The sequence below is a fragment of the Falco peregrinus genome, chromosome 8 (genome assembly GCF_023634155.1).
Source record: "Falco peregrinus isolate bFalPer1 chromosome 8, bFalPer1.pri, whole genome shotgun sequence".
NCBI lineage: Eukaryota > Metazoa > Chordata > Aves > Falconiformes > Falconidae > Falco > Falco peregrinus.
Window position 1 is genome coordinate 63,498,305 of NC_073728.1, and position 19,917 is coordinate 63,518,221.

General features: G+C 41.8%; 1 protein-coding gene across 6 annotated transcripts in view; it reads right to left on the bottom strand.

Moving 5' to 3' along the window:
* RAPGEF6 (Rap guanine nucleotide exchange factor 6) overlaps positions 1-19,917 on the bottom strand; it is a 132,935-nt gene that overhangs the window by 66,879 nt on the left and 46,139 nt on the right. For all 6 annotated transcript variants that reach the window (XM_013303514.3, XM_027794386.2, XM_027794387.2 and 3 more), the window contains exon 6: positions 18,528-18,671. In XM_013303514.3, coding sequence (XP_013158968.1) covers positions 18,528-18,671 — 144 coding nt within the window. The remainder of the gene's footprint in view (positions 1-18,527; positions 18,672-19,917) is intronic.

A 19,917-nucleotide genomic window follows, 5' to 3' on the forward strand; every position in this document is an offset into this window, starting at 1 on the left:
GAAACACCACTGACCTCTACAAGCCTGCACGGAAGGGCTGAGAACGGTGTGCTGCAGAAAAGCACCATTCTCTCTCCCAGTTTATCCTCCTTTCAGCAGCTCTATGCAGAAAACAAGATTACACTGATGACTCTACAGAACTCTGCTCCGTCCCTCTTGCTTTCAGAAGCCAAAAAGCAATAGAGTCTCTGTGAGATGAGGGGGGTGAGCAATGCTAACTGCTGCAGATGCTCCTTACGCTCCAAGTACCTTCCAGGCAGTGGCAGAGCTCCTAAAACTGGCTTCTCCTGCCAGCCACCCCACAGGCACACAAGCTAACCTCCTTCGGTTAAGGTTAGCCCTCAGAAGTATTCTCCTTTACATACCTTCACGAAAGCTTACCTTTCTGATTAGTCATATGAAATATGACTTCATCTCACTCTGATTAAACAGATGTACCATTACACTGTCACGTTCATGACAGCTATAATTACAACTGAGTCAACAGCCCATTTTCAGAATATTGTCCAATACCAGTTTAAAAGCAACTTAAGTAAATAAATTCTGGGACAGATATCTACATAATCTAAAATTTGTAACTTAATCACTGAGAACGCAAGTGAAGAATCAGGCGTTCGCTGCTTTACAGCAAGAAATGATACTGTTTTGAAACTAGGACCGTAAAATACTTGAAATTTTCAAGTTAAAAGTTATAAACCTGCATATTTAAAATTCCGACCTCAGTTATGTTGCTATAATATGAATTATTCTAACACACCTGTCCTAGAAACAGATTTGTGGCACAAAGCTCAGATAAAACCAAAATGGAACAAACTCTGATATAATTCACCTCATCAGCGTGTTCAGTCCCATGCACATTTCCCTTCAGAGCTGCAGAAGACTATGAACAGACCAGTTTAAAGGTCTGGGGGGGGCTTGCAGGCTTTTTCGGGGACTTAGCAGGGTTTTGCAGAAGAGGAATACAGGTGCTTTTCTTTTTGTTGTTTAAAAAATGAAGATGGATTTTTTTAGCTATGGATTGGAATGCAAGACCAGTTAATCTGTTTTCATTAGACTTAGAAAACAAAAGAAAGAAAAAAAGAAGCCTCCTCTTCCCCAACATTTTATACCATTTCATTTATGAATAGTAAATGAGTGATTAAATGGCTTGACTGGTATGGCAGCAATCCGCTGGGTATGGTCCACAGAGCTGACACAGGAGACCAAAAACTTTTACAATTTTTTTAACATTATTATTATTTTACCCACACTGAAGCCTTACTTGAGTACAGGGTTTCTTGTTTGCGGTTTCTCACTTTGGCCCAAACTCTACAGAAAGTGCAATCTCAGCTGAAGCACCAACGTGACTAAGCATTCCCATTTTTTTAAAGCAATATTGCACATTCAGACCTCCTTAACAAGGGTGGCACAGGTAAGACCGCATTAAGCAAACTCATCCTTTCGTATTCCATGGCTGCTGAGTAGGAAGGGAAGACAGATAAAGAGTCTACATGGTATCGTCATCTGTGTCTCGAGTATACAAGAGGCCAGCGTCAGCCATAGGAACACCAAGGCAAGGAGCCGCGATCACCTGGCTGAGCACACGGCGCCCGTCGTCCCTCCAAGGCAACGAGAACCCGCAGCTCCGCTCCACCTGACGATGCGGTGGGCTCAGCACACACGAAACAGCCAGAATTCAGCCCCACGTACATCCGCTTATTCACACGTTGAGTTTGGCAGCTGCATACAGAAGCCCTGAAGCCCAGCACTTTCGCCCCCATAAAATGTAAATGGAACTCGCAGTGTACCAGACACAAAAACCAAACAGGGAAAACCCTGCACAGGGACCCCATGCACCCCGCTGCGCGTCTCCCTTGTGCCACCCCACACCCTCACGTCACTTAGACACTAAACTTTTTGGGACCGGAGTCAAGAGCAAATTTCTTGCTCCAAAGTCAGCGCTGTGTCTCACTATGTCAAGAGCACAAGCGTTTTGCCTGCTGCCTTCAAACCCTGCCAGCTCTCACGTGCAAGAAAGTTGCACAATCTTTATCCAGCCTGTATGACTACAATATAAATACAAAATCGTGATAAATAGTAATTAATATATGCCTGGCCTCAGGTTTATAAAGCCATTCCCATGTCTTAGGCGACTACTTCTTGGCAGTAGCATTAATAAAATATCGGCAACTCCGCTAATGTTCTGACTGAGCACACCAAATAGTAAAAGCCTGACAAATAGTGTATTTTTAAATTTCTTTAAAGGCTTTTACCTCAATAGGTAGGTTTGCTTGAATGTTCTAGACTTCATTACCCCCTTTAAAAGAAACACCCTTTCCTCCCCAGTTTCACAGAAATACTGCATCTTCAGACACACAAAATAAATTGTGTCCTTTAAAGCTAATTGTAATTACATAGTTCAGCTAAATAATTAACCAAATTCACAATGCTGCACAAAGGAAACAAGCAGCACAGCTTCATACAGCTTGAAAATTAGAACATCCGTGTGTTTGCATACCAATATTTTCAAGTTAGCAAAATATGCACTCATAAAAATGTTACATTTGGATAATAACTTACTTCATATTCACAGGCTAAAAAGCAAGCTTTACACATTTCATAAGCAAACAGCATTTTTTATACTGCCTGTTAATTTGTAAGCTATTTGTATATAAGACAATTCCAAGATTTCAATGTCCCCCCTTCCTGTTTAGAAACAATTCTACAAGAACAGTCCATGCACAGCCAGGAGTCCAGCATCTCAAACCCTGAGTGCCGCTCGGAGGAGAAGTGAACATTCAAATAGCACCACGGTTGTCAATACATGTCAGAGAAATGCAGCACAGACAAAATCTTACTTACTTTGGAGGCCCACGGTTGCAGGCAGTTGGCATAACACCGAACAAGAAAAGCCATTTCTAGGCTGGGGGCGAAAAGTTTCCTTTCTCAAATAAAAGCCACAGAAGAAAAATAGTGAGCAAAATCCCTTCTGGATTCTCTTTCAAAATCATAAACCAAAGCAGCAAATGTACATGTATGCAACTTCTCAGGCTTGAATTTCACACTGAATTCGATTACAGCTTCCACTATATCTGAGTAGTTTTCAGTATTGCAGTGAGTTAGCAGCAGCAGCAATTCCTATAAAAATGTTCCAGTTTTAACAAGCACATAAATTCAAATCAAAATGTTTCCTAGCTTTTCAAATACAAATATCCATACATTCCCCCAGGCAAGAGGCGTGCACCCAAAAAGTGCTGCTAAAATTGAATTCTGGAAATGGATTAGAACTGCAGGTTAAAGCAACAATACATTAAAAGGTGAGATATGAATTCTTCAAATTCCTTTTTTCTCTTCACTAAAATGCATTTACAAGTGGCTCATCTTCAGGTCCACTTTTCGAAAACTTCACATTCATATTGTAGACGAAATTTTGCAAAGGTTCTGCAGAGTCTTAGGCGATTCAGGAATCCCACACTCTGGATATTAAAGTTTCTTCTTTATACTCTGGTCCATCATAACTGCAAAAATTGAATTAGCGTCCGGGTTGTAGCTCCAGGATATATGCTCTAACAGGTTTGTACTGTGGAATGTATCAAAAGCCTCTGCAATACAAACCTTCTTCTCTTTTGACACCACCCCCCCCCCCTCCTTTTTTTAATGCAGTTTACAACTCTGCAGTGTTGCTTAGTATTCTAATGCATCAGCCAGATACCACAGTTAATCCACGCCTAGCTTTTCCAATTAAAACATTTCTGTAATGCACAACAAAACAGTACGTCCATGGCTACAGCAAGACTGACTGCTGGAGTCCTAATTCCTACTATCTTTGCTTGCTTCTCAGCAGCTCCCTCAGGAGAAGCTCCCATCGATTGGATGCTCCGCAGCAAGATGAAATATCTAATAAGGAGGAAAGAGAGTGGGAGGGGAACCGAGCTAAAAGGATGACATCACCTGTATAGAAAGCCTTTAGAAACTGCATTAGATCAATTGGCTACTGTATCTGCAGATGCAGCCAACAGAGCATCTTTATTGACCTAATATAAACACACATATCAGTACAACTACTGCTCAGCAAAACACCCCTGCTCCACATTATGTTTTATATCATTTTATGATCTATTAATGCAGCTACTGTAACACTGAATATTTTTCTTTTGCTAAATCATTAAAAAAACCCAAAACAATCTCATACATTTATTAACACTTTCAACAGCATTTAGGTGGACTATTTCTAATCTTTGCATCCAAATTTAGAAATAAGTAAAATAAATATCTGCAGACATTCACATGCATGCACAGATACACCCATAACCAGTTCACAATAAAGTAATTTCTGCTTTTATGTATGTATGTCACATAGAAGCCTCAACATTTTTCTCATCCTACACATTCATTAGAAGATTTCTGTCTAGAATGAGAAGTAAATTTCTTACTGAAAGGGGGTGTTTATAATTCTCATAATTTTAACGGTTTTGAAACCATGCTGAAAGTTTTGGTGGGTGGTTCTCCCCCCACCACCACCCCCCAAGCCCAATTCTGTTTCTAACAAGAACTGCCTTAAATCTGCAGTAGCCAATTTAGTTTTATAATTTCTTTTTGCAGCTAAAAACTGAAATATTTGCAAGCAGCACAGTATCTTGGATGGCAGCCCAGCCTGCTGGTGAGCTGCTCTGAGGAAGCACCTACGAGATCCCCCACCTTTGAGCTGGGACTGCCGCGATGCTTTCAATTCCTAGAAGGCGAATTACTTCTGCTACCATGCAAGAAGGGAGGAAAGCACAGAAGAGAAAGGGACAGGGCAGAGGGTGCTGGCTCTGTTACAGCCAGTATTTAGTACTCTGGATTATTTACTTCACCTGCAAGAAGGGGCACTCACTGTTTCTATCGTCCTCTCTTTGGAAAGAAATCTCCTTACTTTGTATCTCATTATTCCCACTTTGCTTCAGACTCGAGGGTAATTCTCCAAAATAAAACTAGCCCTTGATGGCCATACCTCCCATAGGGAAGAGGAGCTTCCAAGAGTGGTCTGGTGGCAGACACAGTTAGAACAGTAAGAGCCAAAAAAATCCCTTTTTTCTGTTGTTTCTTTGCTTATTCTTGAATACTTGATCAGGTGGTTTGAGACAATCCACAGAAAGCTCTTTTTCATCTGCTTGCCATGGTGCACGTGGAAGAAGATTCTCACATTTTGAAAGCCAAGTTACATCAACAGCACCCCACCCCATCTCAAACCAACGGCTCTTTGCAGCAGTCATCCAGAAGTCGAATTCTTCCGAGCATATAACCCAAGTTATGATAGGAGCTGCACCTTAACTAAGAAAAAAACCCTTCCCCTAGCACCTTCCAAAACTGTCCTAGAAGGAAAAAAATACAATTGGTATTGATGTCTGAATTTATCTGATCTCCCTCAGACAACAAAAATAATAGATGGAACAAGGCTTCATAAACATTACTGGGTTTAATTTGTATTAAATGTAAAGGGAAGTCAGAACTTCATTCCTGCACTTGCAAAATTTGCAAACAAAGTTGATTTGATTTTTAAAAGCGGAAAGAATTTTAAGTAATTACTTTCGTTTTTTAAAATGCACTACACCACGCATACAAACAGCTGTTTCTTTTACTGTTTCTTCAATACTAAACAATAGGCTAGATATGTCAGCTTCACCTTACGTGACTGTACCACATCTTTTCTAATAATTTACAAAATTGCATTCAGAAGCATCTTAAATATCAAATATGATGCCATACTGATAAATCTTCAGCAGCAACGAGCATCTGAATACTTTTATGCAGCGTTACCTGTATTATAGTTATCACCACCACAATTTACATCAAGGAGAAAAGAAAACCCACCCAGCTAAAGGAAACCTCTCCCTGCCTGCACGCACGCCGATAGCGCACAAACTCCATCCCTCGGCTAAGGGGGCAGATATTCATCTCCCAACTGCATTTTAAACTCGCTGCATTGTGCATGAAATCCAATCCACTACAGATTTTGGCACGGATGCCATATTTTACAGCTACTGTAAACACGAGCTCAATAATGGGAACAAAATTCTATTTCCTTCTAGTTTTGCCTTTAAGTGAAGATGACATCATCCCCCTGCCGCCCTGCCAATGAGCGCGGCGGTGGTCCCGGGGGGCTGCAGCCAGCTCTGCGTAGCCCTGCCAGCCCGCGCCGCCCCAAGTGGGGGGGAAAACCTGACCTAGTTCCACACCCCAGCTTCTGGGGCAACCCCCCCCACTCATTTCTGTTTGGGGTTTGTGGGGGTTTTTTTCCTTTTCTTTCTTCTTTTTTTTTTAAATACACATTTCTGCAGCCCCAGCTCCCTGCAGTGCAAGGCTGTAAGTTTTTATAAATCGTTTGTTTAACCAAAAAAAAAAAAAAAAAAAAAAAAAAATCTCAAAACTAGAGCAACTCTGAGATGGGAAGAAAAAAAAAATCCAATACAAAGGCTGCTCCACAGTGATCACAATCAAAATACCTGAAGAACTGCAGCACCAGGCAGAATCACAAACAGTAAATCGCCAGTCTCATTTTAAGCCACGTTTGAAGTTTTCAGAGAATCTTAAGGAAAAAACCCTTCAGTTTTCAGCCTCTGAATTAAAGGTGGTCTTTGTTTCTTAGCACTGATTTCTTACCATGCTTGAAATGCCACTCCATACATCTCTATGCATCATTCCCTTTATCCTCCCATACTGCTATCTGAATCCTCCCAACTGTTAAATAAATCTGCATGTTCTAATTGCCTAACAAGAGTAAGTCACTGAAAAATGGGATGTTTTTAAAAGGCTAGTAAGGCCTTTCATAATTTAAATGCACGTACAGTTAAGCAGGATTAGAGTCTTCTCTTGTTTAAGGACACCACAAATCGAAGTTCTGCAGGGGCAGAGAGCACTCGCAGCTGGCAGCAGAAGGTACCCGTCAAGCAGCACTACTTTTTCCTGATCAGTCAGGGAAAGAAAAGCCCATTGTGCAGCGCCGGCGGGGAGGACGAGGCTGATCTCAAAGCCATCATGGCACTGGCTGAGAAGGCAGAAGCCGCCGGCGTGCCATCGAGCTGCGGGGCCTGGGTCTGAGGGCTGGGCTTGCAGACTTCTGTCCTTTTGTCCTCAGACCCAGGTGGCTGCTGGCACGCTGTCCCCTGCCACATCCCCCTGCAATAGTGCTCAGCTATGAGCGGGTACCTTAGCTGCTGTACTCAAAATGGGGGGAGCAAATTAAGGTAGCATCCTGACTCAGAGCCCACGGTGGGGGCTGGGGAAGGAGACCAGCTGCTTGGAAAGCAATCCGTCACTGCACCCACCCGGGCAAAGACGTTTCAGACCAAAATAATTCATTTTAACACAGTTTTGCAAGTGGGGATTGCCAAGCACAGCAGCATAATGCAGAAATATTTTAGCAGTAAGGGCACCTGCATCAAGAAGTTATTTCAATATATTGGAGTACTTTAAATCTTTTTGGAAAGGCAGGCGATGGGGAGCACGGGGTGCAGCACGCAGAGCCAGCTGCAGTGTGAGCTAGATGCAGCCCCTGCTACGCCAGCACAGCTCGCTTGGTTCAGTGTCACTGGCATGCTTCTCTGATTTCTCCCCGCCATTTAACTTAAGCATCATAAATTAATCATTGTACTTCCGTGGTGAGGTTAGCCCCTCATCAGGGCTTGTCAGGAATTCCTGTTTAAAGGAGAAAAAGAAAAAAAATACAACTCTCCACCCTCATCCTGACCCTTTTCGGAAGCGGAGGCAGGGAAAGCAGCACCACGAGCTCCCATTCCCCTTCAGGGTGACATTACGTGGTGCAACCGCATCCTTACATACATCGCTTTCCATGGTAGCGCTTACTAACAGGCTGCAGAAAAATCCTACCGAAAGATCTGTAGGACTTGTAAGTAGTATGAAAACACAACCCATCCTAAGGGAAGGAGCGAGGGAGAGCAGGAGGGAGTGGGAGAGGGAGGGCAGAGACTGTCACCATCCCTGAAGTGATGTAAGCTTCTAAATATAGCACCGGCAATACAGAAGGAACAATAAAAAGGCACCATGGATTCAATTTCTCCATCGCTTTTGCACTACCACAACCATCTTTTTTCAGCCATTGTGTTAAGGATGGACAGGTCATCTCCTATTTGCAGCAGTTCAGATTTACATGATTTATACTTTCTTAAATATGTTTATAAATTACAGCACTCTCCTGCAGATCTCTGTCTGTCGGTGCACACACTCTCTGCAGAGTCGGGCAGCAGCATGATCAGCATCGTAAACAGGGACAACGCCAGCACGGGGGGAAGGGGGAAGCCCCTCTACTACAGACTCAAACAGAAAGTTCATTTCTACGGTTTGAACCGAGACGATTCATATAATGCTCCTCCCTTCCTTCCTGACATCTCATTTCAGCAAGGGGCGCTGAGTTTGGGAAGGTACACAACCCAAAAATCCCTGGTGATGAGGAGGAGTAGAAACAAACCCCAGAGGGTCAGTTTGTGGGACTGCATTCACCCAGAAATACTGAAAGAACGAAATCTCTAATATTCCACAGCAAAATTTCCCAAACACATTTAGAATTTTGCTCACTAAAAGTTACCTTCAACCTAGTCTCAAAACTGAAATCACAGCCCAAACCTAGCACGGACCCGGCTGTAATTTCCTCGGCTGCCACGTACTGGGAAACCAGCTGGAGTTTCACATTTGGAAATTACAAAGCCCACCAACGTATATATGCATTTTCATCCTCAGAAGTTGATATGAAAGACAACAGAAAATACCCCTTTTTTCTTCCCTCATTTATAAAAACTGTTGTCTCAAGCTAAAATGAGCAGATTAAGACTATTTAGAACATAAGGTACCAGCATACCTCTCAAGAAAAAGGTCTCTGATTAAATGACCTTGAAAGTAATACATTAACTCCACAGATGAGGTTAAAAATTATTAAAATGCCACTCCCAATATTTCTTCTGTCATTTTTCTTGAGGTTTAACACCAAACTGGAAGCCTGAAAGCAGGAAGGGAGGAGGGATCTGTGTCCTTCCAAATTGTTAAGTTTCTGTCTAAGCAAGGGTGATTTTGGACAGTCAGCTCTCATCTATTAGTGTCAGGGCATCCAGCTTCAAGAGTGTATGTGACACATCCTCTCAGACGCGACATCTCATGAACATTTTTTTCCCTGGGAACAGACCCATGTCTGGCAGCACCGCGCTGCTGCTTGTGACAGACCTGCCTGGATTCGGGCATGATCCAGCGCAGGCATCCCGGCTGTCCCTGGGCCAAGGCTGTCCCTAGGCCATAGCCTGAGGCCACTGAACAGGGGAGAAAGGGGTGGGTAAGGCACCGGCAAAAATACCCTCAAGGGGTTTACTAACAGAGTAACCGCAGCACAACGCGCAGATCATCAAGTGTGCCGCGCTGGGGAAGTGCAGCGCAGACCCCAGCACAGCTCAGGCAAAGCACTGCAGCCTAGAGATTTCCAAACTTTCTCATTTTCTGGTATGACGCAGCTCTTTATCACCTTAAAAAGAGGAAGCTGAGTATGCTACAGGAAATTTTCCCCCCCCAGCATCAACTGGGGTCCCTCCTTCCACCAAGAGCAAGACCGCAGCAGAGCCCAGTTACCCTCACCCAGTCCAAGAACTGACCTTAACAAAGCAGCGGGTGGGCCAGGTGCCACGCTTACAGCCCAGGCTGGCAAACCACAACTGGTAACCAAACCTTGCAGTAAATAAAATCAAACTCATAAAGACAATACAGGCATTGTGGCTGCATCACCTTAAACTAAAACCTTAGTCATACAAGAACACAAACACTTCAATACTCAGTGAGAGAAAGCAACTCTGACTTGCAAGAACAAAGTATCAACAAGGAATTAAGCCACAGCCCTGGTCCCATTTAGCCAGAGGCTTCATTTAATCAACTGTATCAAGTATTTCATCTGTCAAATATATCCCCATTAAGAAAAAGTTTCCACATATCAAATGTAAAATTACAAATGCTGTTAAATGTCATTAGATAGCAATCAGTTCCATGCCAAAACCAGAGATATTCTTCTAGCTATTCTCTCACACAGATAGTGGTTTTCATGCCAAGTTTTTCAAGGAAAACAGGGCATTCAAATGCTTGCATTATGCACTGACATTTTCTGATAGTGATTTTAACTGAAAATTGCTCAGGATGTTCTCAGCCCCTAAACTGGTCCAGAAGGCTTCCGAAGAACATGACTGAGTTGATGTGAATTTTCATGTTCTAAATTAGAAAACCATTTTAACTCGAATACAAAGTTGAAGGCAACACCATCACAGTCCTTTAAAGAAGACCTTCAGTGTTATGTGACGTTCAGCCCAGCAACTCAAGCTTACAACTCTTCAGGCTGAAACCACAGTGACCCTTCACACGACTGCTTCTCTCTAAGGCACGATAAACCCGAACCCAAGTGAAAGGTTGAGTTGCCTATAAATGAGAGAATACAACCAGGCTGCTACACTTCAGTACAGCATATTGAACAGAAACAGCCCAGATGGAAGACAGGAAATAAGAAAACAGATCCACGCACACTACCATCTCCCTGCATGCAGGCGACCAGCTTGCCGGCTACTACCCTGTCGGTTTTCTACAAGAAGCCACTCAATATGTCATTCGAAAAGACTGAAACAATAATGTTACAAAGAAGGATTTGACAGAGAACTGCAACTCAAAAACCTTTTGCATACGAGTCCCCAAAAAGGCCGAGATGCCCTTCTGGGGTGCAGAGCACTGCTTTTTACCATCAACCACCCAAGTGACACTATACAATTATGAGCAGTGGGCACAACCCTTCCACATCATTCTCATCTAGTTAGTTTAAGAGGCTGCTCATAAAGAACTAATGACTGTGGAACTGCCACCCCATCCCTTAGGGTCCATCAAAACAGAGATTAACTCTCTGAACATGATACATACAATATTTTCTCAGGCATTTTCCAAGGAACTGAGTTAATTTCTGCCACGGTATAAATTTGTCCATGCAGTTAAAGGCGAATAACTGATTATTGTATGGAAAGGATACCAATAATGACCCAAATTTCTACTTCTTATACATGTTAATTTGCAAAGTGTCTAGAATTTTTGGATCTTCCGCTACAAGCTGCCACAGAACAACAACAGTACACCCCACCCACAGCACTGTCAGCACCAGCTTAGGTCAAGGTCTGAACAACTCTCCAGTTCAATCTCAGTTAACATAAAGGGGAGATTTCCCTGCAACAGACAGACTGTGCTCAGGATCTGTTTACAAATGTTTCCGGGCTTCCTGGTTAAAGTGATCAGTTGTAAAAACACTGGTACGTGTCAACTGCAAGCAATGCAAAAATATCCACAAGTTCTTCTTGAATTATCACACAGACAAGCGCAGCTCTGCTGCTCTGCTGAGCAAGGGGAAGGTAACACAAACCTGCTGCAGGGATGATACTGGGGTCATGGGGCTGACTGTCACTCCAGCATTCACCAGCACCTGGACATGAAGCGGCTGTACAATTAAGTGCTCATCTTATTTGAGACAGAGAGGTTTAAAAAAAAAAGTCTTTGAGGCAAGAGAAGAGCAGAAAAATACGGTGTAAGCACTGGTGGCGGAGGGGAGGAGAGAAACTTTCTTTAAAGCAGTTGGCAAAATATGTATGTGTTCATATGGCAAAAATTAGCTGCTTCTTCAGCTGTATGAAAAGGTGAAAGATGGGTAAGTCAGGCCTGTTACTATTATAGTCAGTCCTATTACACAGACCTGATGATTCTATTGGCAACCTCACAGCAACTTGGTATCTTGTTCTGGGACCGAAGCTGGGAGCCTGGCGGAGCAGGAAGATATCCATTCATCCTGCAGAACGATGCCGCATCCCAACACAGTGCCATCACCCACTGCCACAGGCAATGGGAAGGGCTGTACACTACTGCCAGCAGCGACAGCTGAGTAAATACAGGTGCCCGCTTAAAATATATCCTCCCTAGTTTCAGTTTGATGCAGTTTCATTTGTGCATCACCCTTAAATGCTGTTAAACAGCTGCACATGTCACCTCCAAACAGAGGCAATTTCTGTAATTCACAGTTGAGCTATAATCTGCTTGTCAAGTCTATAAAATCTTCAGGGAAACGCCTGAGTAAGTTTGCAATAACTACAACCACTTTCATTATAGATAAATTGAAGTTTACATGTTGCATATGTAATTTTTCAAAAATAAACTTTTAATGTGAAAAACACAGATTGTAACTGGAGGGCAGTATTTTCAGTGAGTATTTTTTATTTTGTGTACATCCTGTCCAAGTCATTACTCTTTGGAAGCTACAGACGCTCATTAATTGGTTTGGGAAGCATCAGCGGTCTATGGAAATTCCTAGGAAGATTTTCAATGCACAGCACATTTTGAGGATTGGTGTTTTGTTAACGACCATCACAACCAGCAACAGACTTTCAAGGAGTCCTTGACAGTAACACTGCTGACAGACCAAGCAGACAAAAAAAACCCCTAACAATCAATACATACAATAAAATATAAGCGAATGTGCATTTGGCAGTTTCCCCCTTGCTCACAAGAGCAGAGGGAAGCGCCCGGGGGCAGCCGCCTTGGCAGACCAGGGCGAGCTCAGATGCCAAGCATGGGCTCCTGTGCCAGGGGTTGTTCCCAGCCCGACTGGTGAAGCAGCATTTAGCCCGGGAACAGGTACCTGGGTGACATCACTTGGTAACAGAGCTGCCCAACTGCTACCTCATTGCCATCCCCCAGAGAGCAGCCTAGCAGTCTGACAGGGATTCTGATTCCCAGAGAGCCGGGGGCTGAGCCCCCTCTCCTCGCCAAGGGCCAGGGGCTGTGGCCAGCTCCCTTCAGGCGCTGGCCACAACAGACCTGAACTCATCTGCTCAGGACATGAACATGCTGCAAACACTGCTGGTTTTTGATCACAGATGCAAGAGAAACACTTAAAAGAGCAGAAATTCAAAAAAGTTGCAAACAAGCGACTGCGCAGCTGGGCTCTTACCAAGCTCCCATCCTGCCCAGACAGCCGGGCCAAGGGAGGGTCCTGCACCATGGCTCCTCTTGAGCACCTGTGAGCTGGGATCCAACCCAGCCATGCAAAATTTAAGATGGAAATCAGAATAGAGAAAATCCTCATGTTGTGAAAACACTGTCAGGAAGAAGGAACTTGCGTTATCGCTTTGCATCACACAATGCCTCCAGAAAGCTACCGACAGCATTAACTTCTGTACCCACTTAGTACACAGCAAGACTCACGGGCTTCAGCAAGACCCAAACCTTCTTCTGATTTGTCAGTTAATAAAGCTAAAATTCTGTCAAGCATTTTTTAAGTGTCAAAAAGAGGAAGCATGGACATAAACACATTAAAAAGCAACGAGCTGAAAAGAGACTCCTCCTACAGCTCAAGAACAAGTGATTTTAGCCACTCACAGATCAGCCACAGCCGCATTAGAGTTAACTGATATCCCAAATAAACAGATGCCAGCGGATATTGCATCCAAGTTTAACAGAAGGCAGCTGGAGGCATGCTGTAAGTCAGTCTCAGCTGGTTTAGACCAATAAAAGGTACCATTTTAGGCAGTTTACCTGGTAGTTAAAAATAGATTATAAAAGATCTATAGTGTTTTATACATTTAAAAGGGAAAGGATTAGTGATGGTAAAGAACCTAATGGGTTTGATCCAGTATACTGAAATGTGACTTAACTTCCCACAATTGTGAGATACCCTATGCTAACTCCAGCCTCTGACAGGATTACATTAAGTAATGATCAAAGAACAAGAAACTTGCCACTCAAGCAGTCTTTGGTGACAGACTTCTCTGAAGATAAATGCTCCTACAAGGCTCCAGGAAATCTTTACATGATGCAAGTATTAAGATACTGTCCATAAAACTTAATATTATAATAAATCTTTTAAACCTCATCATCCTCTTATGAGAGTAAAAAAAAAAATTGGCACAAATTTCTTTTTTGTACTCTACAATGAACTAACAATTGAAAAAATTCAAAATGTTGTCACAACTCTATAGAAATATGCATTACAACATACATACACTATTTTTAGAAATATATATAGTCTTCATTTTAAAAAAATCAGAACTGTCAAAAATGTATGTAGGTAACAAATTAGAAGAACTTTGCTCAAAAAGATTTGCGTTTACAGGCTTGAGGGTGATGCAGAAATTTGTATCAAGTCGTTAAACCTGTTTGAGTTTGATGACTGCAAGAAATGGAAGTGCAAAACTTGCTATCTCAGCTTTTATTTTTTAATTGTGAAGATAAATATTTGAACCATTTAATTTCCGACTACTTGATCCAAGATCAAAACAGTAGTTTAACTTTTATTAAGCACCAGAACTACCATTAAACATTTTTTCCTAGAAGTGTTAACATAAGAAAGATATCTGTTCTTAGTCTGGATGTAGTTTTGTAAGCACCTGCTGCATGGTACTAAACATTTGGGACATAGTTGAGCAAAAACAGTCACAATTACTTTTTTCTTTTGTAATTAAGAAACATAGCTGCATTATTTATCAGGTTGAGAACTAGACCAAGAACTAGAAATTACTAAGTATTTATCTCAGATGTGATAATGCCCTGCTGCATGACCCTAGTTCCTGTCTGGATGCTTATCTACGTTACAGCCACTAACATGCACAGAATGCATACCCCCAAAAAGATACATCATCAGGCTAACAAATCAGATTTGAAACAAGAGCAGGTATAATTAATACTAACGGCACATTTCTTTCCAATCCATTAAGTTTGAACTAGAGCTTGCTTCAAATGACCCCAGCTTCACACACAGTGACCACCACCCCCCAAGCCAGGACAGCACTGCAGGGGACCTGCAGGATTCAGACAGTTAAGTGAAAAAATTGAGAAAGGCAACAGAGGCCAGAAATTCCCAGGGATAAAGATCCCATGTAACTACAGGGATGCCCAGAGCTGCCCCAGGTAGGCAGCTGGCCACATGTGCTCAGGCTGACACCATGGCCTTTGACTTGAACTTGACCCACCACAACAGAGCCACCTCCTCCATCACTTTGTGGGCAGCGGTGCTATTTTGTGTCCTGGAAAAGACACATTTGAGAAGTCTTCCTCCAAATACACGTTTATGCTCAGGATCTCACTGGCTGGCTATGCTGTCAAAGGGAAAAAAAACAGTGCCAGCAGCACCTTGACACAGCTACTGCACATCCCTGCAAGTGGAAGCCAGACCTCAGTCTGTTCACCTACCTAAGGAGATCAAGCCTAGCATTCCTCCTTACATAAGTCTTGCAAGAACAAATTCACGTCATTATGTGCTTCGAAGATATAAACAGAAATATAAACCTGTTCAGTCTGAGTGAGAAGAAAGAACACTGCCAGCATATGTTCACTGTATTTTACTGGAATAAAAAAAAAAAAAACAAAAACCACACAACACACCAAAACCACTCCTGCAGACCCCCCAGCTATAAATACTTATTCTGCAAGAGTCCAGTGCTCTTGTGAAACAACACTGCCCTATGAACCACAAAAAATGTAGCAAAGGAGTACAGTACTAGGGCTCTTTTACTTAAGTAAGAGGCATGAAGAGAAAGGAAGGGCTTCAAAGATGGTAACAATCATTTAAAATATTACTTATAAAGTATCTGCATCCAAATCTGTATTTCATAGCCAGTCACAGGGATTTCTGCAGCTTGAGCTCCAGGTATAACAAGCAGGGAACTCCACACTGAGCAGTAGATGCAAGCTCATGTCACAAATTAATAGGTAATGTTTTTATAAAAACAAAGATTAACTTTAATCATAAATACTAATCATAGTGTATTTAATGCGCAGAGATTTACATTTTAAGGAGTTAACTGAGATTACATAGGTAACTCCCTTTAAAAGCAAACACAAGAAATCTACTGTATAATCGTGAAAGGAAAAAATTCTGAGCTGGGATAAAGTAACACCAAATTTCAATATCTATAGTATCTAAGTTTTCTTTAGAAAGCAGAAAACTACCCGTACCTGAGACATTAGGCATTTAAAACCTTAAACAGCGTTACGCTGAGGATTCTAACACTGTACCACTGGAGCCCAGCTGAATGCCTTGCAGAGTGCTGGAAAGCATCGAGCCCTCCCTGAGCAAGCAGGGCTCACAAAAGGTCCATCAGGCCCCATTCAGCATCTGTCAACAAGCATTTAGCAAGAGGCTGGAGACTGAAACACAAGTCTTATTCCAGAGAGGAAAACTGCTGGCACGTTTGTAAACAGTTTTCCCACTCTGGCAGAAATGTTACTGCATGTTCCTGTCAAATGAAAGTTTTGTTCAAAAACCTTCCTCCTTACCCTGCCCATTCTCGCATGGGCCAACACAAAGGATTATACTACAAAGCCTGTTTTTCAAGACCATTGGGAACAAACAGTCACATATAAGCAGACTCAAAGTTAAGAGTTAAATCTATGCTCAGAACAAACCATATCTCACAAAAATTCATTATTTTGTCAGATTATAGTGGAATATGGAAAAAATAGGCACCCATTTCTTATTTACTTGTCAAACAGGCAACTGGTTATCATGTTTTGATTTCTTAAGTCATCTGTTGAGTTACAAATTACTTTTTTTGCTACACCAAGTACTGTGAGTATGACACTTTCCAATTAGAAGCTTACAGTCTACAAAGCAAGGATTAGTATTTCAATTCAGGCTGCTGAAAAGCCAACAGCTTGCAGATTTTCTGTCGGAAAGGTGGTTGTTTACTTCTTGCCACTTAGCACTCGCTCATCCAGGAAAACACCTAACAGTGTTAACATGACTCTTTTTATATATTCCTAATTAACTGACATAAAAGCAGATTTAGGAATGAGCTGTTGCTTTAAGAAGTTTATATCATTTCCCACCAAATGCTGATCAAAATATATATGTATATTCTGAGGAAGCCACCAGGTTTGCACCAAGAGACATATGTGCAGACACGTGCGCACTCCGTGGCACTGGTAACAAAGAAAAATCCTAGTGAGATCATCATTTGTTGGCTAATCACAGTCCTGCGAGTGTACCACATTGACTCCTTGCATCAGTAACTGACCACCTCTGAAATCATTCAAGCCACCATGTAACCTCGTCTTTCTTACACCGAAGATGCTGAATCCCTTCTCACGCACCCCTCCAGGCAAGCTGCACAGGTTGCATCAGCACTGGCTGTTCCTGTGATTCTCTTCTTCTTAGCACTGAAGTCTGTGAATTATTTTCTGTGTGCTTATTCATGGTCACAAACACCAAAGACAGATTTTGCCATACACAGATTGAAATTTCATTCCTAATAAAGCCTTATGCATGACTCCCCAGAGTATGAGGATCCAACATCTCATTTCATCAATAACTAAAGCCAATGACTTACTAATGATAAAATCCAACACACGTGACAGTTCTTGAAATGAGATGGCAGGGCACGTTACACTTCAAATGGCATATTCTCTTCCTGTCACAGCAACGAGCGCTCTTCTGCTTACAAGACAAACACCAAAGTAACCTCTACTCACAGACATGCTAATGCTGTGCAGAGTCTAAACCCACCACCTGTGATCCAACACTACCAACATGCAGAGAGAGAACAACAGCAGTTTATTCTGAAATAGAGGAAATTTGTACCTAACTGCACACATCAGGTATTTTGAAGTGTATCAACTAAAAGAGGCTTTGTATCTTTTGGGGAGATGAAAAAGGAAGATGGGGACAAGAAGGGGAGAAACTGAATTTGGTGTTTTTTTTCTGTGCATGAAGACTACTTAAGGTTTGTGTACCTCAACATTAGCACTGTTGGTTTTTTTAACCTTTACTATTCAAAGCAAATCAAAGTATCCAGAGGAATTAATTCCAATGAAATAATCTGTCTAGATCACATGTATACCCCTGCTACCAAGCAGGAAGTTTGTACGTGAAAAATAATGGTAAAGAGAAACCTTCAAAAAAAGCATTGTGGCCTTGAAACCTCAGCAGTACGTGCCTTCACACAGCACAGATTATATAGGCTGTGATGTTATTTCAGAATAGCAAATGAGTTGTCTTTACTCTTCTTGACGCTTGAATTACCAACTATGCTATTTTTAAGCAAGTAAACATGACCAAATATGATAATATTCATACTGTATTGAACAGAAATCATGACTGACTCAATTTCAAACCATAGTTCAAAATTATTAAGGAAAAAAAGAAAGTCACCAATTCCTACATCTCAACAAGAAAACTCCAGGTAAAACCAACAAAAAATAACAAAATTCACAAATAAGCACTTCTCTGTCCAGCCAACATGTTAAGATTTATTTGTAGTGCTCAACTAAAAACGCTAAAACAAACAAACAAAAAAAACACTCTTCTCTAACTAGCGGCTGTATCTTCACTTCCACCTATGATGTTCAAGCCCGAAGCACTGTCCTGCTCCCCAACAAGAAAAAGGCTTTCCCAAAAACAACACGCATGGACTATTTCATTTCACCAGCTTTTCTCAACAAACAAAACGCTAACCAGCCGCACGGACAGCACAATGCCAAGATCGACCGAGGAAGAGCAGACTCACCAACAGGTAACTGCTGGCATCCACGTTGTCAGTGATGGTCTGACGCTCGCCCCTCTGGTTGATCTTCCTAAACCTCCGACGGGACTGCCTGAGCGGGACTTCTCTCTGCAAGATGTTTTCCTCATTGTCTTTGGAGTTCTCCACCTGAAACACATGTTCAGGCTCCTGGTTAAACATCCAGTTCTTCCATATCACCGAAAGCCGATGGAGCCGTATGAAGCTCATGAGGAAGGAACAGACATTAAGTTCAGAGCAGTTAAACGTTTCTTGAGAAAACGACTGCAGACATTTCAGAGAACCACTGCTGCATGTCTCAGAACTACGTTATTACAATGAGCCGGAAGCCACAGTTTCCTTCCAGGAAACAGTTTTTTTTTAAAAAAAAAAAAAAGAAAAAAGTAGAAAGGCACACATATCCTCTTAGCAATGTCACTCACCAACAGAAACCCTTTTGCACCCACACATCATACAACACGAGCTACAGACTCTGCTCGTTTCAGGCATATCTTCAACACAGAAGTTAGCATTTCTTTGAGTATTTACAATCTGATAGCGCCACTGAATTATATCCTATTTTTATTGGTGTAATTTTTAGAAGAAGTGTAACTCATTTCTAGTACCAGTCACAGCTAAAAAACTTTAAATATTCCAGCTGTTTATAAATAGCTGCTTCACTTATGTCATACTGACTTCTAATTGCTTCCAGCAGATTATGAAGAAATAACTAGAACTTGATTCATATCTTGATGTTAAATATTATTTGTGACTAAATGTTAAAAATTAGGTAAGTCTATCTCGTCAGTAAAATCCAACATGAAACCTTTTTATTTCACTAGTTACAATTCCTTTTTTCTATAAAAAGCCATCTCATCCTTTCCCATTTCCTTCTGATGTTTTGGAAAAACATCTCCTAGCAGGAAACAGAACAGACATGCATGCAAATAGGCTGCAGCTGGGCCAGGATCTGTACAGGAGTTTCTACTGTCCTCAGCAATTTTATTTCCAGCCCCCATCCCCAGATTTCACCTCCAAATCCTAGACTAAGACCTCAGTATTGGAACAGGAGAAGTACCTCTGGGTGGTCTTATACAGCCCTCACTTCACATACTTGGGGAAGTTATCTCAAAATTAAAATTCGAAAGGTTTAAAGGAATGAAAACCGAAAAGACTTAATAGACAGGAACAAGAAAGTAACCAAAACATCTAAACCATCACAAAAGCAAGATCACATCTACTTTCCACATCATTTTTTCCAAACAGATAAATCTGTCTGAGGTCAGAGGAAAGTACAAGCAGCTGGCCTTGCCCTGTGCCTTATTCTTAATTCCATAGATAAAAATATACATTGATCACATAGGTTAAAGATACAATAGTTAAAAGAAGAGCGAAC